Source organism: Rhinolophus sinicus, linkage group LG02 (assembly GCF_036562045.2).
Source record: "Rhinolophus sinicus isolate RSC01 linkage group LG02, ASM3656204v1, whole genome shotgun sequence".
NCBI classification, from domain to species: domain Eukaryota; kingdom Metazoa; phylum Chordata; class Mammalia; order Chiroptera; family Rhinolophidae; genus Rhinolophus; species Rhinolophus sinicus.
The window spans coordinates 79,642,609-79,664,927 of record NC_133752.1 but is presented as its reverse complement, the minus strand read 5'-3'; the positions used below and the strand labels follow the sequence as shown (position 1 = coordinate 79,664,927).

At 42.0% G+C, this 22,319-nt stretch overlaps 1 protein-coding gene across 4 annotated transcripts; it reads left to right on the top strand.

Annotated features, from left to right (window-relative positions):
- The first annotated feature begins 1,083 nt into the window (after positions 1–1,083).
- OCIAD2 (OCIA domain containing 2) lies at positions 1,084–12,907 on the top strand. Of its 4 annotated transcripts, none has more exons than XM_019741071.2 (7): positions 1,084–1,192; positions 3,452–3,575; positions 8,008–8,104; positions 9,685–9,738; positions 10,401–10,448; positions 11,525–11,642; positions 12,560–12,907. In XM_019741071.2, exons 2-7 carry the CDS (start codon positions 3,510–3,512, stop codon positions 12,639–12,641), a joined length of 465 nt encoding a protein of 154 aa, XP_019596630.1. In that variant the 5' UTR covers positions 1,084–1,192; positions 3,452–3,509; the 3' UTR covers positions 12,642–12,907. The 4 variants fall into 4 exon arrangements, with proteins under 4 accessions (XP_019596630.1, XP_019596631.1, XP_019596632.1 ...); XM_019741072.2 differs by having other exon boundaries at positions 1,129–1,211; positions 12,560–12,792; XM_019741073.2 differs by having other exon boundaries at positions 1,174–1,311.
- The last annotated feature ends 9,412 nt before the right edge of the window (positions 12,908–22,319 follow it).

The window sequence follows — 22,319 nt, the reverse complement described above, 5'->3', positions numbered from 1 at the left end:
CCAAGACAGGCGTTCCGGAGGAACAGTCAGAGAAGGATAAGCCAGGACGAGACTGAAGGGGAGAAGACGCTAGGCAGGGGGAAGCTCCATGGCAGCACTCGGGTGGAAAGAGCCAGGTGAACATGAGGAACGGAAAGGAGGCCAGGGTGGGTGGTGGAGGGGCCAGCGAGGGGCTCAGCACGTGCACCGGCTGAGGCCAATGAGGACAGTTGGAAAAGGAGAGAAAGGATGAGGGCCCTCAATGCAGTCCAGGGCCTCTCTTCAACTCGTCACACCCCGTGAGTCCCAGGGGCCTGTCCAGGGAAGAATGACATGGGTAGTAAAGGCGCCAGCGTTTTCCCCACATGTCAGAGGTTTGTGGTGGCAGGAGGCTGGAAGGAATGGACAAAGAACAGTAGAAAGAGAGGGCCTGGGACCCAGCTGACCTAGTTGGACTGCAAACTGCCAGGGTAGCCTTGCACAACGCATTGCCTAGCCCATCAAATGAGGATGATAGTACTCTCACCCTAAAGGGTTGTAAAAAGGATTGCATGGTGGTGGGCGAAATGGGTGAAAGGGGTTCAACAGGTACAAACTTCCAGTTACAAAATAAATAAATCATGGGGATGTCACGTACAGCATGGTGACTATAGTTAATAATCCTGTATTACGTATTTCAAAGCTGTTACAGAGTAGACCTTAAAAGACCTCACGGAGGGGAGGGGCTGACTAGGTAACAATGTAGAGCGATGAATGTTAACTAGACTTATTGTGGTGATCATCTTGTAATGTATACAAATATGGAATCATTTTGTTGTACACCTAAAACGAATATAATATTATATGATAATTATATCTCAATTTAAAAAAAAAAAAGGATTGCAGAAATGTGACTGTCAAAGCCAGGCCCAGAGAGGGTGTTCAGTAAATGATTGTAGCGTTATTGTTGGGAGGAAAGGAGTTATTTGAAAGACATTGGGGAGGTAGAATCTAGCGGGTGTGGGGACAATTCTTTGGGAGTGGGTTGGGAGTTTCTAGCAAGAGCCTGAGCAATTGGGTGTGGGTGCTGATGTCACCCACAGAGAAAAAGACTTCAAGGTGGGGGTGGGGGTGCACTTGTGAGTGGCTTAGGCAAGGAGGCGAGAAGCAGCGAGCCGAGGGGGCGGAGCAAGAGGAGGAAGGAGAAGGCAGGAGAGACGCTCAGAGAAGAGAGGTGAGGGCCGGGAAAAGAGGTGAGGGGACCTGTGGTCCCGGAGCGCCGCAAGGAGCCAGGGAGGACGCGGGGAGGCGGGCAGAGGTGCCAGGGCAGCCGCAGTAGCGCAGGGAGGCGAGGTACGCTCAGCGGGCGCAGGAGACGCAGCTTGCGAGGCGATCCTCACCCCGCAGGTGATCCCCCCGCCTGGAGGTGACAGCAGGAGGGGTGGCGAGGAGAGGGTGGCCTCTGGCCGCTTTATGCCGGGGGTCCTCGGGGACCCGGGTACTTCGCGCGGGTTGGCAGCGGCCGCCCAGAGTCGCCCCTGCCAATACCTCTCCGCGGTGCTCGGGCTCCGGCAGCAACCCGGTCAAGGGTGCAGGGCTTGAGGTCGTGCTGGCGGCCTCAGCCTGGGGATGGCGGCGGATTCCTGCAGGCTGATTCCGCGCTTTCCCCACAACCGGAGAGTGCGGTGACCCCCTCGGCTGTCCCTCCACCACGCGCCCCGTCCCGTCCTGCTGCGCACCAGTCAGCACTCCTTCCCCACCCCCACCCCACTGAAGAAGCCGCGGAACTCCAAACCACACGGGGGTGTGGTAGTGGGAGCTGCGCCTGGAAGACAATACCCTCAGACGGCTTGCTTAGATGTGATGCTTAATTGGGTGCGAGGGGACCTGACCACCAAAGCTGAAATGCGTATCTTTGCTTCTTGATTTGAAGCAATAGCCTACCTTTGACGAAGCACAGATAATCTATTTTGACATTGGGTCAGCAAAGACTTCCTGGAGATCCAACGTGCCCAGAGCCACTCTGACAGCTGCCCTTTGCGGCTCACACTGTCCCAATGAGCTGGATGCTCGGTGTGGAGCTGAGGCTTATGGGCCTCATCCCTCATCCTCATCCTAATCCCTCATCCTTGCAACAGCCCTTCAAGGTTGCTTTGTCTATTACCCCCACTTAACAGATGAGAAAGCTGAGGCACAGACACATCAAGTCATTTGCCCCAAAGCACAGGGCTAGCAAGGAGTAGAGTCGGGATCTGAACTCAGTTCTTCCTGATTCCAGGACGTTTCACTGTGGGGCATCATGCTCTCTCTACAATAACATTGGGTACCTAAAGTGAAACTTGGTCCAAGTGAGGGCCCCTTGGCTCACATGCCTGGCAGTTCGGTAGGAAATGGAATTGTGTATAAGGTGTTTGTTTTGCAGGGAACTCCATGGCAGTCATGGAGTCCAGGGCTGCAGGGTGCAGTGGCCACTGGCAGAACAGCGGCTCATAGTCTATCTGGACTATGTCCATCGTTGCCAAATCACTGTTCTGAGCCATGTGACAGCAGTGATTTATTCTCTATTTCAGAAACTCCCTCCCCTCTGTACCAGCTATTCTTTCTTAGTCATTTCCTTCGCCTGTTTTGTTTTCTTCTCTTGTTGGTATTCCCTTGGCCTCAATGTTCACATACTTCAATACTCTTTATAGACAATTTTATTCATGTTTCTTGCTTTACCTATCATCTCTACGATGGCAACTCCCAAGTTCATCTTTCCAGCCTCCCCCTAATCTGTAACTCCAGACACAAATCCTCAAATATTCTAATACCCATTAGCTAATTCCAGTGTATGCCCCATTGGCACCCAAATTCAACATTTCCAAACTCAAATTTGTCCTCTCTATGCTTCCCAGCAGGGTGTTGGTTCAGGTCTCTATACTTACTTGCATGGACTATTACAGCACCTGTCCAATTGGGCTTCATGCCCCGGAGTCCATCCACCCTCTACAAACTCAAGAATCTTAGTCTTTGATGTCTCAGACCTGACCAGAAAGACTAGGCTTTGCCTCCATTCCTTCCTTTGCTCCCTGGCATACCTCTAGGGGAGCCCTTTGCATCTGTGTAACTGCTGACTTGTGTGTCTTCCCCTTTACACTGTGAGTTCCTTTAGCACAGAATGTGCCTTATCTATCCTTCCTTCTATCCCCTGGCCTGGCATATAATAGACACTTAGTAAATATTTGTGTAGTTAATGGCCTGGTAATGAATTGAAACTCTTTTTAAGACGCCATTTATAAGCAGTAAAACATTTCACTGTTCATAGTGTGACATTTCACATTTGTGTGTGTTGGTGGGGGAGGAGTTAGAAAGTGAGTTTCCAGGTGGTTGGAGATGAAGACTAATGACAAAATGAAAGTGAGTTTTCCAAATAGGTGAGTTGATACTAAGGGTGTTTTTAAGGTTGATGTAAACACTCAGTCACAGCACAGTGACTCTCTTTTACTTTCCTTAGACATCCAGTAAAGAAGCTGAGTACACTCAACTAGAAGAGAAGCAAAGATAAGGTCATCATGGCTTCATTGTCTACTCATGAAAACCAAGATAAACCTCCCCATTTGCCACCTCCAAGCAAGCAGGTATATTGTTAATTTGCAAATCTACCATCTGAAGAGCAACATCGTATAATACTTTCCTTAAACCTCATCCTTGACCAGTCATCTTACTTTTTCAGTCTGGCACTTTGTTGGATGGGTTCAGGGGAAAATAGAATGGGGAAGGAAAATGTGTTTTTGACTGCCTTGAAAGGACATCTTTTAAATTTTTAATTACAAAATCCTTTCTATACTCTTCCCTATGTAGAATCCAGCTGAACTAACTCTTACATAGTCTGTCAATGACTAAAGAGACTTCCTTTGGCAGAGCAAAACTCTTAATTGAATCTAACAGAATGATATTGATGCTTGTTTTTATATTTTTGTTGCCAGGGCTAACCATACTACGTACATGCTACTGAAAGGTACTCCTGTTAAGGGTAGCAGAGTCCTTAACTACTAAATTAGCCATCAGACTGATAACTCAATTTTCATCTCGTTAAGAATAAGTATTACGTGTTTCAGGGACACATAAATGAAGAAAAGCCGAAGTACTGAGATGGGTAAATGGAGTTCATGTTCTCCAGGGTTAGCTTTTCAAGCTAAAAATAGTTTATGGAGGAAGTGATATTTAAGGAGCGAAGTTCAGAGAGGCAAACAGACAGATGATATCAAGTCACAAGGAAAAGAATTTAGACACCTGAGTTGCCTTTGTGAACTGGAGAGCTATGAAACATTGATGGCTGTACAGAAAAGGATCTCCAGCGCTCCTCTGGGGAGGCTCTGCAGGAGCTTCCATCTTGACTACAGGACTCATAGCATTGTGACCCTAGATGCGAATATATGTGTGTGTTTGAGGGAGAGCAGGGAGAGAGGTGTTCCTTATTTCTGTCACAACCACAGCAAGAACCAAGAGGAGATCTTTACAATGGGATAAGGAGGCGTGCTTGCTGAGGAGCTAGGATAGTGGAGAATGAGAACGGCTCCTTCTCTCATCGCTGTGACTAACACTGACCACCACCTCTGTGTGCTGTGCTGCGCTGTGGGGAGCTATAGAGAAAGATGACGGGTTGCCTGTTTGGGTTGTTTGTAGAGCTTTGAAGGCATAGGTGCCATGGGGTCCTTCCACCTTGTCAGCATGCATGTAAGTGCTTGGCACAGTGACCAGACCGTGGGACAGTGCTCAGGAAATGATGACCATCATCCACACTGACATCTACTGCAAACAAATAGTTCCAAAAAGAACATTGGCACAATCAGCAAAATGGTTGCACCTCAATGAGAAAAACATTAAAACTTCAAGAGGTAAATGGCAGAGGACCTACATAAATAATTCACAAACAAGGAAATACAAGTGTCACTTTATAGTAAGGAACAAATTATTTAATAAAATTTATTTTAAAGAAAACGAATGAACCACTCATAGAACGGGAAAAATTATTTGCAAGTCATACATCTGATAAGGGTCTAGTATCCAGAATATATAAAAAAACTCTTAAAACTCAACAACAAAAAGACAAACAATCCAATTAAAAAATGGGCAAAGGACTTGAATAGGTATTTCTCCAAAGGAGATACATAAATGTGCAACAAGCAATTAAAAAGATGCTCAATGTCATTAGTAATTAGAGAAATGCAAATCAAAACCACAGTGAGATACCATTTTACTCCCACTAGCATGGCCATAATTAAAAACAAAACAAAACAGAAAAAACAGGAGTTGAGAAAGATGTGGAGAAATTCTGCAGCTCCTATAGAAAACAGTTTGGCACTTCCTCAATTAGACAAACATAGAACTACTAGATTGCCCAGCAGAATTAAAACCAGGTGTTCGAACAGAAACCAGGAATATTCATAGCACCTCTATTCACAATGCTCCAAAGATGGAAACAACTCAAATATCCACCAGGGGATGAATGCACAAAATGTGGTCTTTCAATAGAATATTATTGAGCCATAAGGAGAAACGAAATACTGATACATGCTACAGCAGGAACGAACCTTGAAAACATTATGCAAAGGAAAAGAAGCCAGCCACAAAAGGTCATATATTGTGTGATACCATTTACATAAAATATCCAAATTGGCAAGTTCATAGAGACAAAAAGCAAATTAGCGGTTGCCAAGGTTCTAGAAGGAAGAGGAAATGAGGAGAGACTCCTTAATGTATATGGAGTTGCCCTTTGGGTTGATGAAAACGTTCTGGACCTAGACAGTAATGATGTCTGCCCAGCATTGTGGATGTACTTAATGCCGCTGAACTGTACACTTTAAAATGGCTAAAAGGTAAATATTATGTGTAGTTTACTATAATAAAAAATTAATGAGCCAATATATAATGAAAGATGACAGCCCAGGGCCAGTTGCAGGGATTCATTACCTCAACAGTAGACGACCAGGGCAGTCTTGCCCAAACACATTAGTTACCAGAGAAATGCAAGTGAGACAATAAATTATTACTTTATACCTATTAGACTGCCAAAATTTAGAAAAACTGGCTAGTGCCAAGTGCTAGAAAATCCTTTCTTTATTCTAACCCGCTTGGAATCCAGTTTAACTAGCTTTATTAGGCTCTGTAGGCCCAGAGAAACGTCCGGGCACTGCTGGTGGGAGTGGAGAATGGCACAGGACACTGGGGAGAGCAGTCTACAAAGACATCGCCAAACTGGGAATACACCCTGTATTTTACATGTAGATATATATCTGAAAAATGTTCTTACATGGGTCTGTGAGGCGACATGTGATGGTGGGACTTGGATGCATCCTGGAGAAGTATGCAACAGTTAGAAGCAGTGAACTCAAAGTAGAGTGCAATAGGGAGGGATCTTAAAAGCATAAAACCAAGTTGGACATATTTTTAAAATAAAATTAACTATATGAAACAATTACATTTTTAAAGATGCACGCACCCAAGACAAGGAACATTTTGCAAAGATGCATACACACAAAAGATCCACATGAGTTGTGGTGATGAGCAGAGGGGAATGAGAGTAGAGACGTGGATAAGACTGAGTGAATAATACATGCATATCTATAAAAGGGGAAGAATCATAAAAGATGAAAGTTAGTCCCAATTGCAGCATATCAACATGATAAAAAAATATTGTAGAACTAGTAAAAGTTATTATGTTAACCATATCAATAGTTGTACAAGAAATTATTTGCAGACCACTTACAGATGTATATTTTTTAAATGTCAAGATACAGACCAGCCCAGTGGCTCAGGTGGTTGGAGCTCCGTGTTCCTAATGCCGAAGGCTGCTGGTTCGATTCCCACATGGGCCAGTGGGCTGTCAACAAGGTTGCCAGTTCAACTCCTCTTCTCCTGCAAGGGAAGGTGGGCTCTGCCCTTGCAACTAAGATTGAACACGGCACGTTGAGCTGAGCTGCCACTGAGCTCCCAGACCGCTCAGTTGGTTGGAGTGCATCCTCTCAACTACAAGGTTGCCAGTTCGATTCCTGGACTCCCGCAAGGGATGGTGGGCAGTGCCCTCTGCAACTAACAAAGGCAACTGGACGTGGAGCTGAGCTGTGATCTCCACAACTAAGATTGAAAAAGGATAGTAGCTTGACTTGGAAAAAGACCTGGAAGTACACACTGTTCCCCAATAAAGTCCTGTTACCCTTCCCCAACAAAATCTTTTTTTAAAAAAAGTCAAGATAGAAAGGAAACTGTAGAAAAATTAAAAGCAATCTGTTGATGAGTTCCTAGTCTAAAAATGCATACAGAAGTATAAATACGTAAATTGTAATACAGATCTATAAATAGATAACTTGTAATCCAATGCCCAGAGTGCGATCCCAGATTGTAAATACTGTGCTGTAGGGGAAACCTCTGTTTACGGTGTAGGCCACACTGACCTGGGGAGACCAGGTAGTCAAAGAGTGAGTAGCATTGCAGGGGTCATGAACTGCATGGACAGAGGCTGGAGGTAAGAAAGAAAATGTGGTCTGAGCAGGAATTCATTCTCACCAGGTACCATGTTTCCCCGAAAATAGGGCCTAGCCAGACAATCAGCTCTAATGCATGTTTTGGAGCAAAAATTAATATAAAACCTGGTATATTATATTATATTATATTATATTATATTATATTATATTATATTATAGACCAGGTCTTCTATTATAGTAAAATAAGACCGGGTCTTCTATTAATTTTTTACTCCAAAAAACATATTAGAGCTCATGGTCCGGCTAGGTCTTATTTTCAGGGGAACACAGTATCTGCTCCATGCTCACTAATTAATAAGTCACACTCTTTGCTTCTCCAACTGGAATTCTTTTCTTGTTCAAGTCCATCCAGCGTTTGTTGCTGGAAGGCGCTCCCTGAAACTAGTCTTTATTCTGTGCTGGCGGCCCACACAGAACGACAGGCTGATGACCAGAGAGAAGAGACCATTATGCCCTCCTCCAGAGAAGACAGAGTGGATGCTTTTCTAATGATTTCAGTCGATTCACCATCGAACTTTCCTTACAGAGCCTGTTGTTTTGTCCAAAATCAAAACTGCACATCCACAGAGGGGAGATTTCAAAGATTATCCGAGAATGTCAAGAAGAAAGTTTCTGGAAGAGAGGTAAATCGCACCATCTTAATCTGTAACACTACCTGTGCTACAGTCAGCTGCCTGAGTATCATTCGAATTATGGTCGTTTGTTTTTGAGCAGGAACTTTGCATAGTTCACTAAAGACCTTTGATATGGGGAGCTGTTTAGAGTTGAAATCTGTATTGAGAAGCTTTTAAGGGCAGAGATAATATCTGATTTACCTCATTTTGCAAAAAGTCATGTGTCCAAGAACATGTGCCAAGAATATTATTTAGAATTTCTTGAGAGTAAACCTTCCTAAATTCCACTTGACTCTAACCTCATTGAGTTCAGAAGTAATGTCAGGTTCATTGCTTCATCCAGCACCAACCACAGTGCTTCACGTAGAGAAAGTACCTATTCAGTATTTGTGGAATGAATGAAAAGTGGCAGCATCCATTAATACTTCTCTTACAACGTCTTTGAAATAATCTTTTCTGCTGAGTTGCCCCCTCTTCCTGGGCCTGTCATATATAAGTAAGACAAGGGTGTGAATTTAGGCTGTGTGTTCAAAAATTCATGATTTGTAATTTGAAAACGTCATAATAGAGCCTACAGGTATAGCCCCAATATTTACAACATTGCTGATGAGGATAATTTTATTTTGAAATACTCATTTTCATTTCTTAAGTCATTCAAATTCAGTATCAATTGTTTGGGCAGTAATGTTCTTTAGAAGTTGATACTCACTATGCATTACTATGATTATTGGTTGTGTTTCTAGCAATTCATTCATGTCTTTTCTGACAACCGATGAGTAAGTAATTTAATTAAGCCCTAGTAGACTAACATTTCAGTATGACCCATTTGCCTACCATCAGGTAGATATGAGAGGAAAAATTGGTTGCTCTTTGATTTGTCTTGGTTGGTAGGAAGAGTTAGATGTTTATCACTGCTCTCTGCTTTTAGAAAAAAACTCATTTGACACATTTTGACAGAACTAGAAACTGCCTTTGCCAGACTAACTTGCCTGTTTTAAAAGTCACAGCTAAACATCACTCATGTTTAACATGAATGTAGTAATCTTGGAATCCTCAGAAAATAGACATCCAAATTGTGCGACAAAATGCCATGAAAGACAAAGGCAGGGAACTATCCTAGAAAGGATAGGCAGGAGTTTATTGTACTGGTTTTTAACTTTTATGTAGGACTGAAATTTTCAAAATATATAGTTAAAGGCCATTTCCAAAGTCAACAGCGAAGTGTACACACACACACACACACACACACACACACACACACACTCTCTGAGGTGTCTGTGTTGTATGCAGTCATCCGAATCTGGTACACGGTGGGCATTCGGTAAAAGGGGATATCGGAGGTGGAGTACCATGGGATTTAAGTTTTGTCAGATTAAAGCTGTACGTCAAGTTCGGTGCCTGGGGCCGACACCAAGAAAATTCTCCAGGCAGTACTTAACAAATATTTGTTGAATAAGTAAACTAGCAAATGACTAACAACTCATTGCCGAGGTAGCTAAGAGAAAAAAACTCAGAGTAATTCTCCCTCACTTCTGGGTGAGGTGCCATGTCCTAAAATGCCAGTATTAAAGGTCATTTATGTTTTACAGCTCTGCCTTTTTCTCTTGTAAGCATGCTTGTTACCCAAGGACTAGTCCACCACGGTAAGATTCAATATTTGTTCCATAATGTAAGGGAGCCCCATTTTCTGTGAGCATCCTGGCAGCTTTTTGATGCTTGGTATTTATTTTTTTGGTGAACCATTGATGTATGCAGGCTTTTGCCTATTTTCAGCGTAAGCCCCTCCCCCTCCCCCTCTGGTAGATGTTCTAATATCTGGAATGAGTGAATGACTATACACAGGGTGCCAAAAAAAACAACAACATATACACATTTTAAGAAAGGAAAAAACTATTAAAATTGTAATGCTCAATATATACCGATAACAAAAGATAAATACAAGTCATGTGTGTGTGTATTTTTTTTGGCACCCCCAGTATTAGGTTACATGGCAAAGGGAAATTAAAATTGCAGATGGAAAGGCTGTTAATCAGCTGACCTTAAAATAGATTATTTTGGATTCTCCAGATGGGCCCAGTGTAATCAAAAGGGTTCTTAAAAGTGAGAGTGAATCAGAAAATGGAACCAGAGAGATGGCAGCATAAGAAGGACTCGGCTCAGCATTGCTGGCTTTGAATTATAACTCTTTGAAGACCATCTCTTTAGATTAAGAATCTGTGTATCTCTTAGACTTTGATTTCATTATACTTTACCAATTTAAATGTTACAAAATGAAATAATAATGTATTTTCATATGACTCCTTAGGTTATTTAGCAGCTAACCCAAGATTTGGATCATTGCCTAAAGTTGCACGTAAGTCATAGAAGTAAAAAAGAATCATTTTTTTTAAAAGAAAATGTTTATAGCCACTGGAGATATGCATGTCCAGGTTAACCAAATTGACTCTGTGAAAAATCAGTCTTCGCTTTTTGCCACTTTGCAGTTTATTCAACATTTTCTGATGTAAAACTGAGCAATAGAGACTTCACCTTCGTCCTCTTTAAAACATGGCTTAGGAGGGACTGGCAGGATCTACAAAGGATTTCAACAGAACAGCCTCAGAATGATAGGTCCATCAGGGATTTTAACATTCTTCTTTTGGCTAGTCTTTTCAAAGTATTTTCTATAATGGACATAACAAATGAATGATTTTTTTTTTAATCAGGGACTTTCTGGTAACACACTTGCCACAAACTTGGGGTTTCATCTTCCACTCATGATACCTAGACCTATTATGTACAAAGAGGATGCTTTCCAGTTTACAGTCTGCAACCTCATTCCCAGTGGGAGGAGCAGGTTGGAGATTTCTTCCATGGGAGGTTCCCTCTGCCTCGTGACCTCTCTGCCCCACAGACGGGCTGGACTGCAGCTCCCCAAACTCCAATCCATAAAGAGAATTCCCTACCCATTGATCTGGAGGCTACCTCCAGAGCCACAACCCGAACCCCATCTCCACCTCCCCTGGTGGCCTCAGATATTTGTTTGCTGGGGGCCTCCCTCAGGCGGCCTGGCTCAGGGTCACATGTTTGCTTGCTCTGTCCTGATCTTTCTATCACCAGTTCAAAACTGAGATCAGAAAGTCTCCAGTTCTGAATCCTGCTCATTACTAGGGAGTTTCATTCTCAGAGTTTTTGTTCATTGATTTACTATGGTTTTTGTTTTGTTTTGTTTTAAGGAGGGCACAGCTCACAGTGGCCCATGTGGGGATCGAACTGGCAACCCTGGTGTTATCAGCACCATGCTCTAACCAACTGAGCTAACTGGCCAACCCTGTCATTGTATTTTTAATATAAAAATTACTACTGTTAAGAAAGAAAGTTCTAGAAGGTAATTGATGGAGGAAATCCTGAACCTTTATATAATCTATCTTTCCTAACCTGTTTTTACAGTTGCTGGTATCTTGGGGTTTGGCCTTGGAAAGGCATCGTACATAGGAATATGCCAGAGTAAATTCCATTCCCTTGATATTCAGCTTCGTGGGGCTGGTTTCGGTCCAGGGCATAACAGGTTTGTAATCTGTTTGGTTGTGGGATTGTACTGAAGATAATTATAAAAATGTAAATGAGAGATCAGTCAACATTTATAATATTAAAGTCTTTTTTAACATCCATTTATTTAAAAAGATCTCTTTAACCCTCAAACTTTGAGTTGTTGCTATTCAACTTCACTAATAATTATTTATTATTTAACTTAGTTAACTATTTCATTTACTTGACAAACATTTAGTGAGTACCTACTGTGTGCAAGGCCTTGTGCAAATCTCAAAAGAGTATCTTAATCAGCAGACATGGCTTCTACCATCACAGAGTTACAGCACATTTAAACAGGTTTCTTTACTGCAGGACTTCTCAGAGCCTTTGCTATGTTAATATATACCGTGATTCTCATAAGTAGTAGGACTCTGGAGTTAAAGGCATTGCTTCTGCTCTTAGAGTACCTGGGTTGAAAACCAATTCTATCACTTACTAAACTATGTAAACTTGGAAAAGTTTCTTAAACTCTCTAATCTTCCATTGTCTTATATGTATAAAATGGTGAGCAGAATTGTTTTCATGGGATGTTATAAGGCATAGAAATGACTATTTATGACACTCAGTAAGTCCTCAGTAAATAATAGCTATTTCTACTACAGTATTACAGGACTAGTGTTGGAGACACATTTCCCTAAAGGCTCTCACTTGTCACAGTGGATTCTATTTGAGAGGCAGCATGATACTGTGAAAACAGTGGACATGAAGATCATTATTGGCCTTTTTTTTTTTTAAATGAAATTCTAGGGTCTCAAACCAAAAAATAACTCCTATTATTCCAAAAAAATAAAGGGCTTGTGAACTTTAGTATAGAAAATGTTTCTCAATAATATTGTGTTAAGACTAGAGCTTCCAGGGTCAAAGTACAAACCTCTATTTTTGCTTCTATTCTAGGCACTGCCTGCTTACCTGTGAGGAGTGTAAAACTAAGCATGGATTAAGTGAGCAGGGAAGTTCCCAGCCTTCTGCTTCCTGAACTTTGTTTCTATGGCTTTTGAAATTTCTTAAACCTCTGAATTTATACACATGTAAATTTTCAAATGGACTTTAAAATAATATGGTGAAACGGAAACATTATGATTCGCTTATTCTATTGAAACACTTTCTGTGGAAGGTTCTCAATTGAATTGAGCATTGTATGTCTTTTTAATATTTAAGAACATGTTGGGAGCATTCACACACCAAAAAGAAATTATGTTACATTCTAACTTGCTTATAGTTAAGTAAAAGAATTTAGTCTTCTCTGATTCTCCCCGTCCATTCTTTCAATCTGCTTTTGTTCTGGGTTTTAAGATCTCTGATAGAGGACAGGAATGAATGTTGAGGAACTTGGGAAATCCTGCCCCAAGGAAAACCATTGTGTATAGATAGACACACAGGGCAAGAAAGATTGCATCTTATAAGTATGTGAAGTGCTGTTGAAATGGTAGGGAACCAAGACTTTTAACTTAATGAAAAATATTTCACTTGAAAGAGTCACAATATAAATCAACTGTCCTTTCAGTGACCTCGATGACTTTACGTCTCATCAGTATGGTGGAGTTTTGACCAAACTCATCTTTGGGTTACTTTTTTAGCTAATGGCTACATGCTTGTGGTGAGCACTCAAGAACCAGATTCTTTTATATATTGCTCATGGCCTGACAGACAAAACACAACTTCCCAAACAGTCCCTCCTTCTCTGAAGGAACACTTTATTTATGGGAGAAATCACGGGAAGAATTAATTCATAGAATGAAAAACTTTTAGAGCTATAGGGAGCTCAGAAGCAGCCAAGCCTGCCCCATGAGCTGGATTCCTAGTCTTATGCCAGGTTTTTTGCATGGAAAAAATGAAAGCTCTTCTATTGGGGACCTTTTCTTTTTTTTTCTGTAGCAGGTTGTCTGAGCCCTACTTGAAAACTTCTCTTGCATCTTTGCATTTTCTCAGGAAAATGCTTTATATATGTGTCACCATTTATATGCCATGTTTCCCTGAAGATAAGACCTAAATGGAAAATAAGCCCTAGCATGATTTTTTCAGGATGACATCCCCTGAACAGAATCCCTAATGTGTCTTTTGGAGCAAAAATTAATATAAGACCCAGTCTTATTTTCACGGAAACACTGTATATATATATATATATATATATATATATATATATATATATATATATATATACACATAAAAATATATGGTGTATATGTGTGTGTGTGTACATGTTTGTGTTTTGCATAATATGTCTTGAAACCTGTACCATGGAGGTAAAAAGGGAAACCTCATCAGAAGTTAACACTTGATATGAAATATTTTATTTTAAACATAAAAAATATTTGGAAGTTTTTATTTTTACATGAACATTAAGTACAAAAGAGAGTGATTTTGACCATATATATATATATATATATATATATATATATATATATATATATATATATATCCTGGTTTTTCAATCGATTAAGTTCTGTTTCTGTAAATCAGAATGCTCTCAGAGCCAATATCCTAGCTTCTTAGATGCAGTTTAACTCTTGGCTCTGACAACTAGCAATTGGGGACTCTTTGTTGTCTCAACTATTGCCAAAAATTCAAAATTGGGCACATTTATTTCCTGCGTTCCAGAAAATGATTTCCCAGGGATCAGGACATTTTCACATTGCTACGCACAGCAAATCAGTGTTGAAATCAGTCTTTGGGTACTGAGAAAAGGTAGATCTATTGCTTAAAAGGCAAACTGTTTTTACTGCTGACATCTTCATAGTTCTTCTGAATCAAATTGGGCTTATTGTTCGAGCTCTCTGCTTTTCCTAAGTAGATAAGTTATTCACTGAAGCAGTTTTTCACAATGATTTTAGTGTGAAAAGAAATCAATAAAGAAAAAACTGGAAGGTCACCCAAGAAATCTTGAATATTTTGCTGGAATATCTATTGTATATGTTAGGACGCAAGTATCTAGGGAAGAATAAAGAATGTCTGTTTCTTGTAGAAAGATGTGTTAAAAGATCAATATTTGTCATTTAGCATTTAGCAATTACCAATTCATCACCAAGTTTGTCATATGAAAGTAGTACCTTCATGATGGAAAAAAAAACGATGTTCAGGACATAATGCTTATACATTTTTAAAATACTTAGGCAAAGATATTCTCTTCCCTAGCTGTCCGAATAGATGATTTATCTATTTTCTGTTAACATGAAAGTATAAAATTTATCTTGAATGATGTGATTAAGCAATGAAAACATCATGTAGATAATTTTTTTGATATTCAAATAATGCAATGTGTTCATTGACAGAAAACTTTTCCACTTTGGAACTCTGCCCCCAAATTTCAACTATAGAATTTGATTTCATAAACATTTAGAGTTGGCAGAGATTTCAGTGATTAACCCAGAGGCTGCAAAGTCTGGGATCAAAGAGATAATGTAACTGAGTGAAGCTGGATTAGTGGCGTGTTAAACAGAGGCATCGTCTTCACTTCCACACACACAATTGGGTTGGTCCGCTGTTGTCAAATCTTCCAATTTTTTAAAACAAATAAGTGCAGGTTTTTATGTGAAATATCCTGGTTTTAAAATGTTCATTCTTTCATATATTCAGTTATCGAGCACCCACTCTGTGCCAGGCACTGTCCTAGGTCCTGGGAATGTAACAATGAGCTCAACCAACAAAATTCCCCCCCTTCCTGGAGCTTATATTTTCATCACCAATCTGAGGCTTGAGATCCACCCCAGCCTCCCAGCCACTGTGGCAATCCCCCCCACTGCTGTCTGGACAGGTGAGATTCCAGGACCTACATACGTACTTTCAGGGCAAGCACACTGCCTGGCTGCCAAACTATCCAGAAAGGTCTGTGGGAACCCAGGTTTTCCTCCCTACACCCAAACTGGAAGCTCCTCCAGGACAGAAAGTGTGCCTTTTTTAACTTATCTCTGAATCTCCAGGACCCAGCAGAGTTCTTGGCCAGATATAGGCACCTAAACCTGTAAATTCCCTGTGGCTACAGAACAGAATTCTTTTTCTTCTTGCACATAATAGCCTTTAAATATTCGAAGGCACGTTCCTTTCAGAATTCTGGCAAAAGGGCCCCAGTTTTTTTCAACCACTGGAGTGGGTTTCCAGTCCTGTCACATCCTGATCTTGGGACACCCTTTGGTTTGTGATGTCCTCACACACCAAGACTCCAGAATTGGATCGATCAGTTTAGAGAAGAGCACGATTGTCGTGCTTTTTGTTTTAGGCCTCTGAACTGATAGCGAGAGTGGCTCTGCATCGGGCCCTAGGCTCAAATCCAGGCTCCACCACTTACTGGCTACCTGACAGTTATTTATCTGCTCTGGGACTCGGTTTCCTCATCTGTAAAATGGAAAAATATTAGGCTTACCTGACAGGTTGTTCATGTAAATAAAATGAGCTGATACTTGTCAAATGCTTAGAACAGTGCATGGCTCAGAGTAACCACTCAATGATGTTAGCTACTACTACTGCTACTACTACTAGTGCTGCTGTTGCTGCTGCTGCTGCTGCTACTACTACTGGTGCTGTCCAAAAATGTGTAATTGTGTCCCACTTTTGGCCCATGATAGGCTTTTCCACATGACCTGCCTTTAAGTCAAGTCTCCCCATTTTATGCTTATGCAGCTGGTCATTCTGAATTTCAGTGTAACTGAAATTAAATTGTACACTTAACTTTTTAATTTCATGATGCTATTTTCAGGCCCAACTACCTGTCCTTTTCAGTCTAAAATTTGTGATTTAACTGGTGAGTCATGTGTCACCTGCACTGGAAAATACTGTTTACTCCTTTGGTTTCTTAATGTACAGTGTTCGTGGCATATACTCAAACAGTCTTTGTTAACTGACTGATTGTCTTGAAGGAGCAGAATTTATTATAAAATACAAACCTCAAATAGTAGTTTGGTTTATTAGAGACCTTCTCTCATCTTTAGATGTGAGTGGGTAAAGAATGAGGGTAGGAATGGCCAGGTGACAAAAGAGGAGGCACCTGGGAGGCAGAAGTCAACAATGATGGGGAAAGAAATACCAAACAGTATTCTCCTGAGTAAGGTTTTGAAAATCAGGGCTGTCACCACAGGCCTTATGACGTGGAAGCCCAGAAATGACTTCATTAATTCAACAAATATTTTTCAGTACCTACTATATGTAAGGCCATGTGCTAGAACTGGGGTACATTCATACATAAGATAGTCCGTGCCCTCAGAGAGGTTCAGTAGAGGAGATATGTAAATAAATAGCTGAAATACAATTTAAATCTCTCTCTGTGTGACTGTGGGAACAGAGCCAGAAGTGCAGTTTCTAGGCTCTCGCCCTCACGTGGAAAGGTGCTGGCTCAGGTAGTAAATGGCCATCAACTGTGGCTAGTTAGCCGTCAGCTGTAACCAAGGAGCCATTGGCCACTAATATAACTGCTGTGGCTACGCTAGCAGCAAATGGGGGCTAGCAAGAAAATGGTGGCTGGCAAGCGTGGATTGCAGTTAGGACAGCGGGTTGTGGACAGTGTGTCTCCTGCTTCCTGTGTCTCCAACCCAGCCGCCAGCAAGAATATAGTGGTATGACTCCCCTATCTATAGCTCCGTGGGTGTTCCTTTTTGGCCTCACCTTATCCTGCATTCTTATGTGGGGAGCGGGACAGGAGACCCCGCATGACACCCCACATGACAGTTAGCTAGAATACACTAAATGCCACTAGAATTCAGGGGCAGTAGTGGTCACTCTTGTTGCCCTTGCAGATTGTATTACCGGCTCAGTTCTTTACCGCTCCTCATATCCATCCATGCCTTTTGTTACGAATTTTGTATTTCCTTCCTGCTGTGAGTAGAGCACACTTATGTATCTTTTGACCTTGGGCTTGTCCATATGACTTGCTTTAGACAAAATGTGAGGGAGAAATGAAGATGTGCCAGTTCCAAGCTCACGCCTAGAGAGACCTCTGTGTTTCTACCATGTCTCCATCATAAACATAAAGAACATGCCTGATACTAGATGCACAAGTGTGGGGGCAGAGCCCCAGAAAGTAGTTTACAGGCTCTCGGCCTCACGTGGAGGGGTGCTGGCTCGGGTAGTAGATGGCCATCAGCTGGGGCTGGTTGGCCGTCAGCTGTAGCCATTGAGCCATTAGCCACTAATATAACTGCTGTGGCTACGAAGGAGAGCCGAGGAGAGTGGAGAGTGAAAGAGAGTCGTCGGTGGGTTGCAGACAAAACGGACAGCAGGTCGCACGTCCAGTGAACCCAGCCTCCAGTGAGACCGTAGTGGTATGACTCCCCTACCTATGGCTCCGTGGGTGTTCCTTTTTGGCCTCACCATATCCTGCGTTCTTGTATGGGGAGCGGGAGCAGAGACCCCGCAGGCCTCCCTGCACGACAACAAGCAATAGCCTGGAGGCTGATCCACTAGTTCCACAATTGCCAAAAATCTAATTGCCATAAACCCCTTACTCTATCATTCAGAGAAATTCTGCTTTTCTACTAAATTCTAACCCAGAAACTGGGTAGCAGGAAGTGGGGTGCTGCCATAACAAAGATCTGAAACATGTGGCATTGGTTTTGAGAACAAGCCACAGGTGGATGCTGGCAGGACCTTGAGGAGATTGTCAGTGAAAACATTTCACTAAAGGTGAGGGAGTTAACAGATGCCTAAAGAGCTTCCAAGGAGGCTGTTAAGGTGGGATTACAGAAGAGAGACGAAAACACTACTGGAAGCTGGAAGAGACAACAAATATGTAGTAAAGTTTAGCAAAATGTTACCTGTGGTAACATGGAAAATAATAAATATACCTAATGAACTTGATGATCTAGCTAAGATTTCTGGGCAGTGTTGAAGGTGCCACCTGGCTTCTTCTGTCTAAAATAAAATGAGAGACATAAAGAACAAAGTATTCCATTTCCAAATGTGATTTAGAGAAAATATAAAGGCTCAGAACAGCCTTTCAAGCCAGCAAAGGGTTCTCGTATTTAGAAATGGCTTCTAGGCTGCTACAGATCCAAGATGTAAGAGTAAACACTATGCCTGTTTCTGTCTGTGAACATATTAAAATTACAACTAAATTATAGAACACTCAACCTGGAGAACTATCTGAAGTCTAGCTGAACTGATGCTTTACAACTTATGACACAAACAGAAGCTACAACGAGACTGGTAGGAGGGGTGGAGACACGAAATGGGCCCCACACCTGTGTGTGGTGGATAAGAACCAGGAGGGATATTTCGGCCATGAAGATAACCCCCAGGAGGAGCAACAGACCCCAACCCCACACGGGCTCCCCAGCCCGGAATACTGGTGCCGGGAAGAGGAATCCCCACATCTGGCTGTGAAAAACAGGATTCTGAGGGACAAAAGGCAGCAGTAAACCCAGACGTTCTCTTAAACAGACTGCGCACAGACTCACTCGCTCACAGGCACTCACCTTGGGTTCCATCGGAGAGATGGTTACTCGGGGATGTCAGAAGCATACGGGGGACAGGCCGAGGTGTGTTGCTGCAGGGAGAGGGCTGGAGGACAGTCAGCATCGTGTGGGGTCCTGCTCCCATGTAGCAGGAACACAGGTGCCATCTTTCCTGCATTGAGCCCGCCCCCTACGCATATGGCCAAATCTGAATGTGATTGGCCTGGTGAGCTCCACAGCTCTGCCCTGCTGATTCATTTGGACCCTGCCCCACCCAACTCCCCCAACACAGGAGGCACATTCTCCCCAGCAGCCAGCCCCACCCACATTGCACCTTCTTGGAAAACTCTCCTGGTCTGTAGGCCCCAGGACTGCGGCAACTGGCCTCAATGTGCTCTGAGACTTTTGCTGAGTAGTTACAGGTTCAGCACTGGCAACAAACCAGTCTACATTAACCTGGTGGCTACAATGCTTCCCGCTCTACACACCCAACTATGGACCACACCAGGCTTTATCTGTGGCTGAACCTTAAGGGAGCCAGCAAGTGGCAGCAGGCCTTGGAGTATCCTGGATTTTTGTAGAACTACCCCAAGCCCAGTACTGGTGGCAGATGACCTTGGTTTGCAGCATGGTCTCTCCCATGCACCTCCAGGCCCAGCACAGGGAGCAACCAACCACAATCGCTTTGTAGTTCTTATCAAGTAGTTCCCAGCTGGTCACAGGCAGTGGGTGACCTGGGCCTGCACCAGGGCTCCTCCAAAGTGGCCCCAGAACCAACACACTTGGAGGTTGGCTTCAGACCACAGCAGAGCACCACCCAACTAGCCCCACGAATGGCACATACAAAGGGCAGTCTCAACGAGCACTAGAGACCACTGGGGTGAATCCCACTCAGTGGGATAAGCCTCCCTCCTACACAGCAGCTCATAATCTGTGGACATGACCAAACCCCACAACCAGTCAGGCTGAGTGTCAGTCCCACCCACTGACATGCCAAAATCAATTAAGGCTCAACTATAACAGGAGGGCACACACAACCCACATAAAGGACACTCCTGAAGCATGCAGAGCAGGTGACTAGAGATTGTGCCACTGGGCCCCACAGGATGCCTACTACATAAGGCCACCTGGCCAAAACTGGGAGACATAGCAGATCTACCTAATACCTAGAAACAAACACAGAGAGGCAGCCAAAATGAGGAGACAGAGAAATACGTCCCAAATGAAAGAACAGGAGAAAACTCCAGAAAAAGATCTAAATGAAATGGAGGCAAACAACCTACCAGAGACAGCATTCAAAACAATGGTTATAAGGATGCTCAAGGAACTTAGTAAGAACTTCAAGAATGAGATAGGAAACATAAAAATGGACATAGAAACCACCAAAAAGAACCAGTCAGAAGAGAGTAACTGAAATGCAGAATGCACTAGAAGGAATCACCAGCAGACTAGATGAAGCAGAGGATCAAAACAATGATTTGGAAGACAAGGTAGCAGAAAACACCCAATCAGAACAGCAAAAGGAAAAAAGAATAAAAAATAACAAGGATAGTTTAAGAGAACTCTGGGACACCATCAATTGTAACAACATTTGCATCATAGGGGTACCAGAAGGAGAAGAGAGAAAGCTAGGGATTGAGAATGTATTTGAAGACATAATGATAGAAAATTTTCCTAACCTGGCGAAGGAAATAGATATACAAGTCCAGGAAGCACAGAAAATCACAAACAAGATGAACCCAAACAGGCCCACACCAAGACATATCATAATGACAAAGGTTAAAGACAAAGAGAGAATCCTAAAAGCAGCAAGAAAAAGGCAACTAGTAACTTATAAGGGAGCCCCCATAAGATTTTCAACTGATTTCTCAAGAGAAACTTTGCAGGCCAGAAGGAATTCGCACAAAATATTCAAAGTGATGAAAAGCAAGAAACTACAACCAAGATTACTCTACCCATCAAGGCTATCATTTAAAATCAAAGGACAGATAAAGAGCTGCCCAGAAAAGAAAAAGCTAAAGGAGTTTATCACCACTAAACCACTATTACAAAAATGTTAGAGGGACTTCTTTAAGATGGAATAAAATCAAATTTTTGAATAATAAAATGGCAATAGCTACATATCTATCAACAATTACTTTCAATGTAAATGGATTAAAAGCTCCAATCAAAAGACATTTGAGGGCTGAATGGATAAAAAAACAAAACCCTTACATATGCTGCCTACAAGAGACTCACTTAGGATCGAAAGACACACACAGACAGAAAGTAAAGGGATGAAAAACGTTATTTCATGAAAACGGGAACATAAAACGCTGGTGAAGCAATACTTATACCAGACAAAATAAACTTTAAAACAAAGGCTATAACATGAGACAAAGAATGACCCAGTAATCCCACTTCTGATTATTTATCTGAAGAAACCCAAAACACTATTTTAAGGGGGCAAATGTATCCACATGTTTATTGCAGCATTGTTGCAAGATGTGGAGGCAGCCTGGGTGTCCATCAATGGATGAATGAATAAAGAGGAAGTTTGGTTCATAAATACAATGGAATATTGCTCGTCCATGGAAGGGAATGGGTTCTTGCCATCTGCAGTGGCATGGATGGACCTGGAGGGTATTGTGCTGAGTGGAGTATGTCAGAGAAAGACAGATGCAACGTGATTTCACTTATATGTGGAATCTAAAGAACAAAATTAACAAAGAACACAGAAACAAACTCATACAGAAAACATTTTAATAATTACCAGACAGGAGAGGGTTTGGAAGTGGGTGAAAAAAGGGGAAGGGATTAAGTAGTATAAATTGTTACACAGTAGTCATGGGGATGTAGGGTACAGCATAAGGAATATAGTCAATGTTGTATTAACTATTTATAGTGTCAGATGGCTACTAGATTTATTGGGTTGATGGAGGGGTTGAGGGTGCAAGTGAAAAAGGTTAGAGCAGCATTAAGAGGAACAAATTGATAGTTACAAGTCATGGGAGTGTAAAGCACAGGGAACATAGTCAATAGTATGGTAATAACTATGTATAATGCCAGGTGGGCATTAGACTAGTCAGGGGATCACTTCTTACATTATATAAATGTCTAACCATTATGCTGTACACCTGAAATTAATATATTGAATTTCAACTGTAATTGAAAAAAATTTAAAGGCGGGAAAAGGGGAATAAGAGGGCCAAATTTCCAGGTATAAAACAAGTCAGTCATGGGGATGTAATGTACAGCATGGGGAATATAGTTAATACTGTGATAGTGTGGTAGTG

Excerpts from the sequence above, each read along its gene's own strand:
- OCIAD2 (XM_019741071.2), top strand. The coding sequence starts at position 3,510 with ATGGCTTCATTGTCTACTCATGAAAACCAAGATAAACCTCCCCATTTG. Across the intron at positions 3,576-8,007 it reads TGCCACCTCCAAGCAAGCAG|AGCCTGTTGTTTTGTCCAAA; the intron begins GTATATTGTTAA and ends CTTTCCTTACAG. Across the intron at positions 8,105-9,684 it reads AGAAAGTTTCTGGAAGAGAG|CTCTGCCTTTTTCTCTTGTA; the intron begins GTAAATCGCACC and ends TATGTTTTACAG.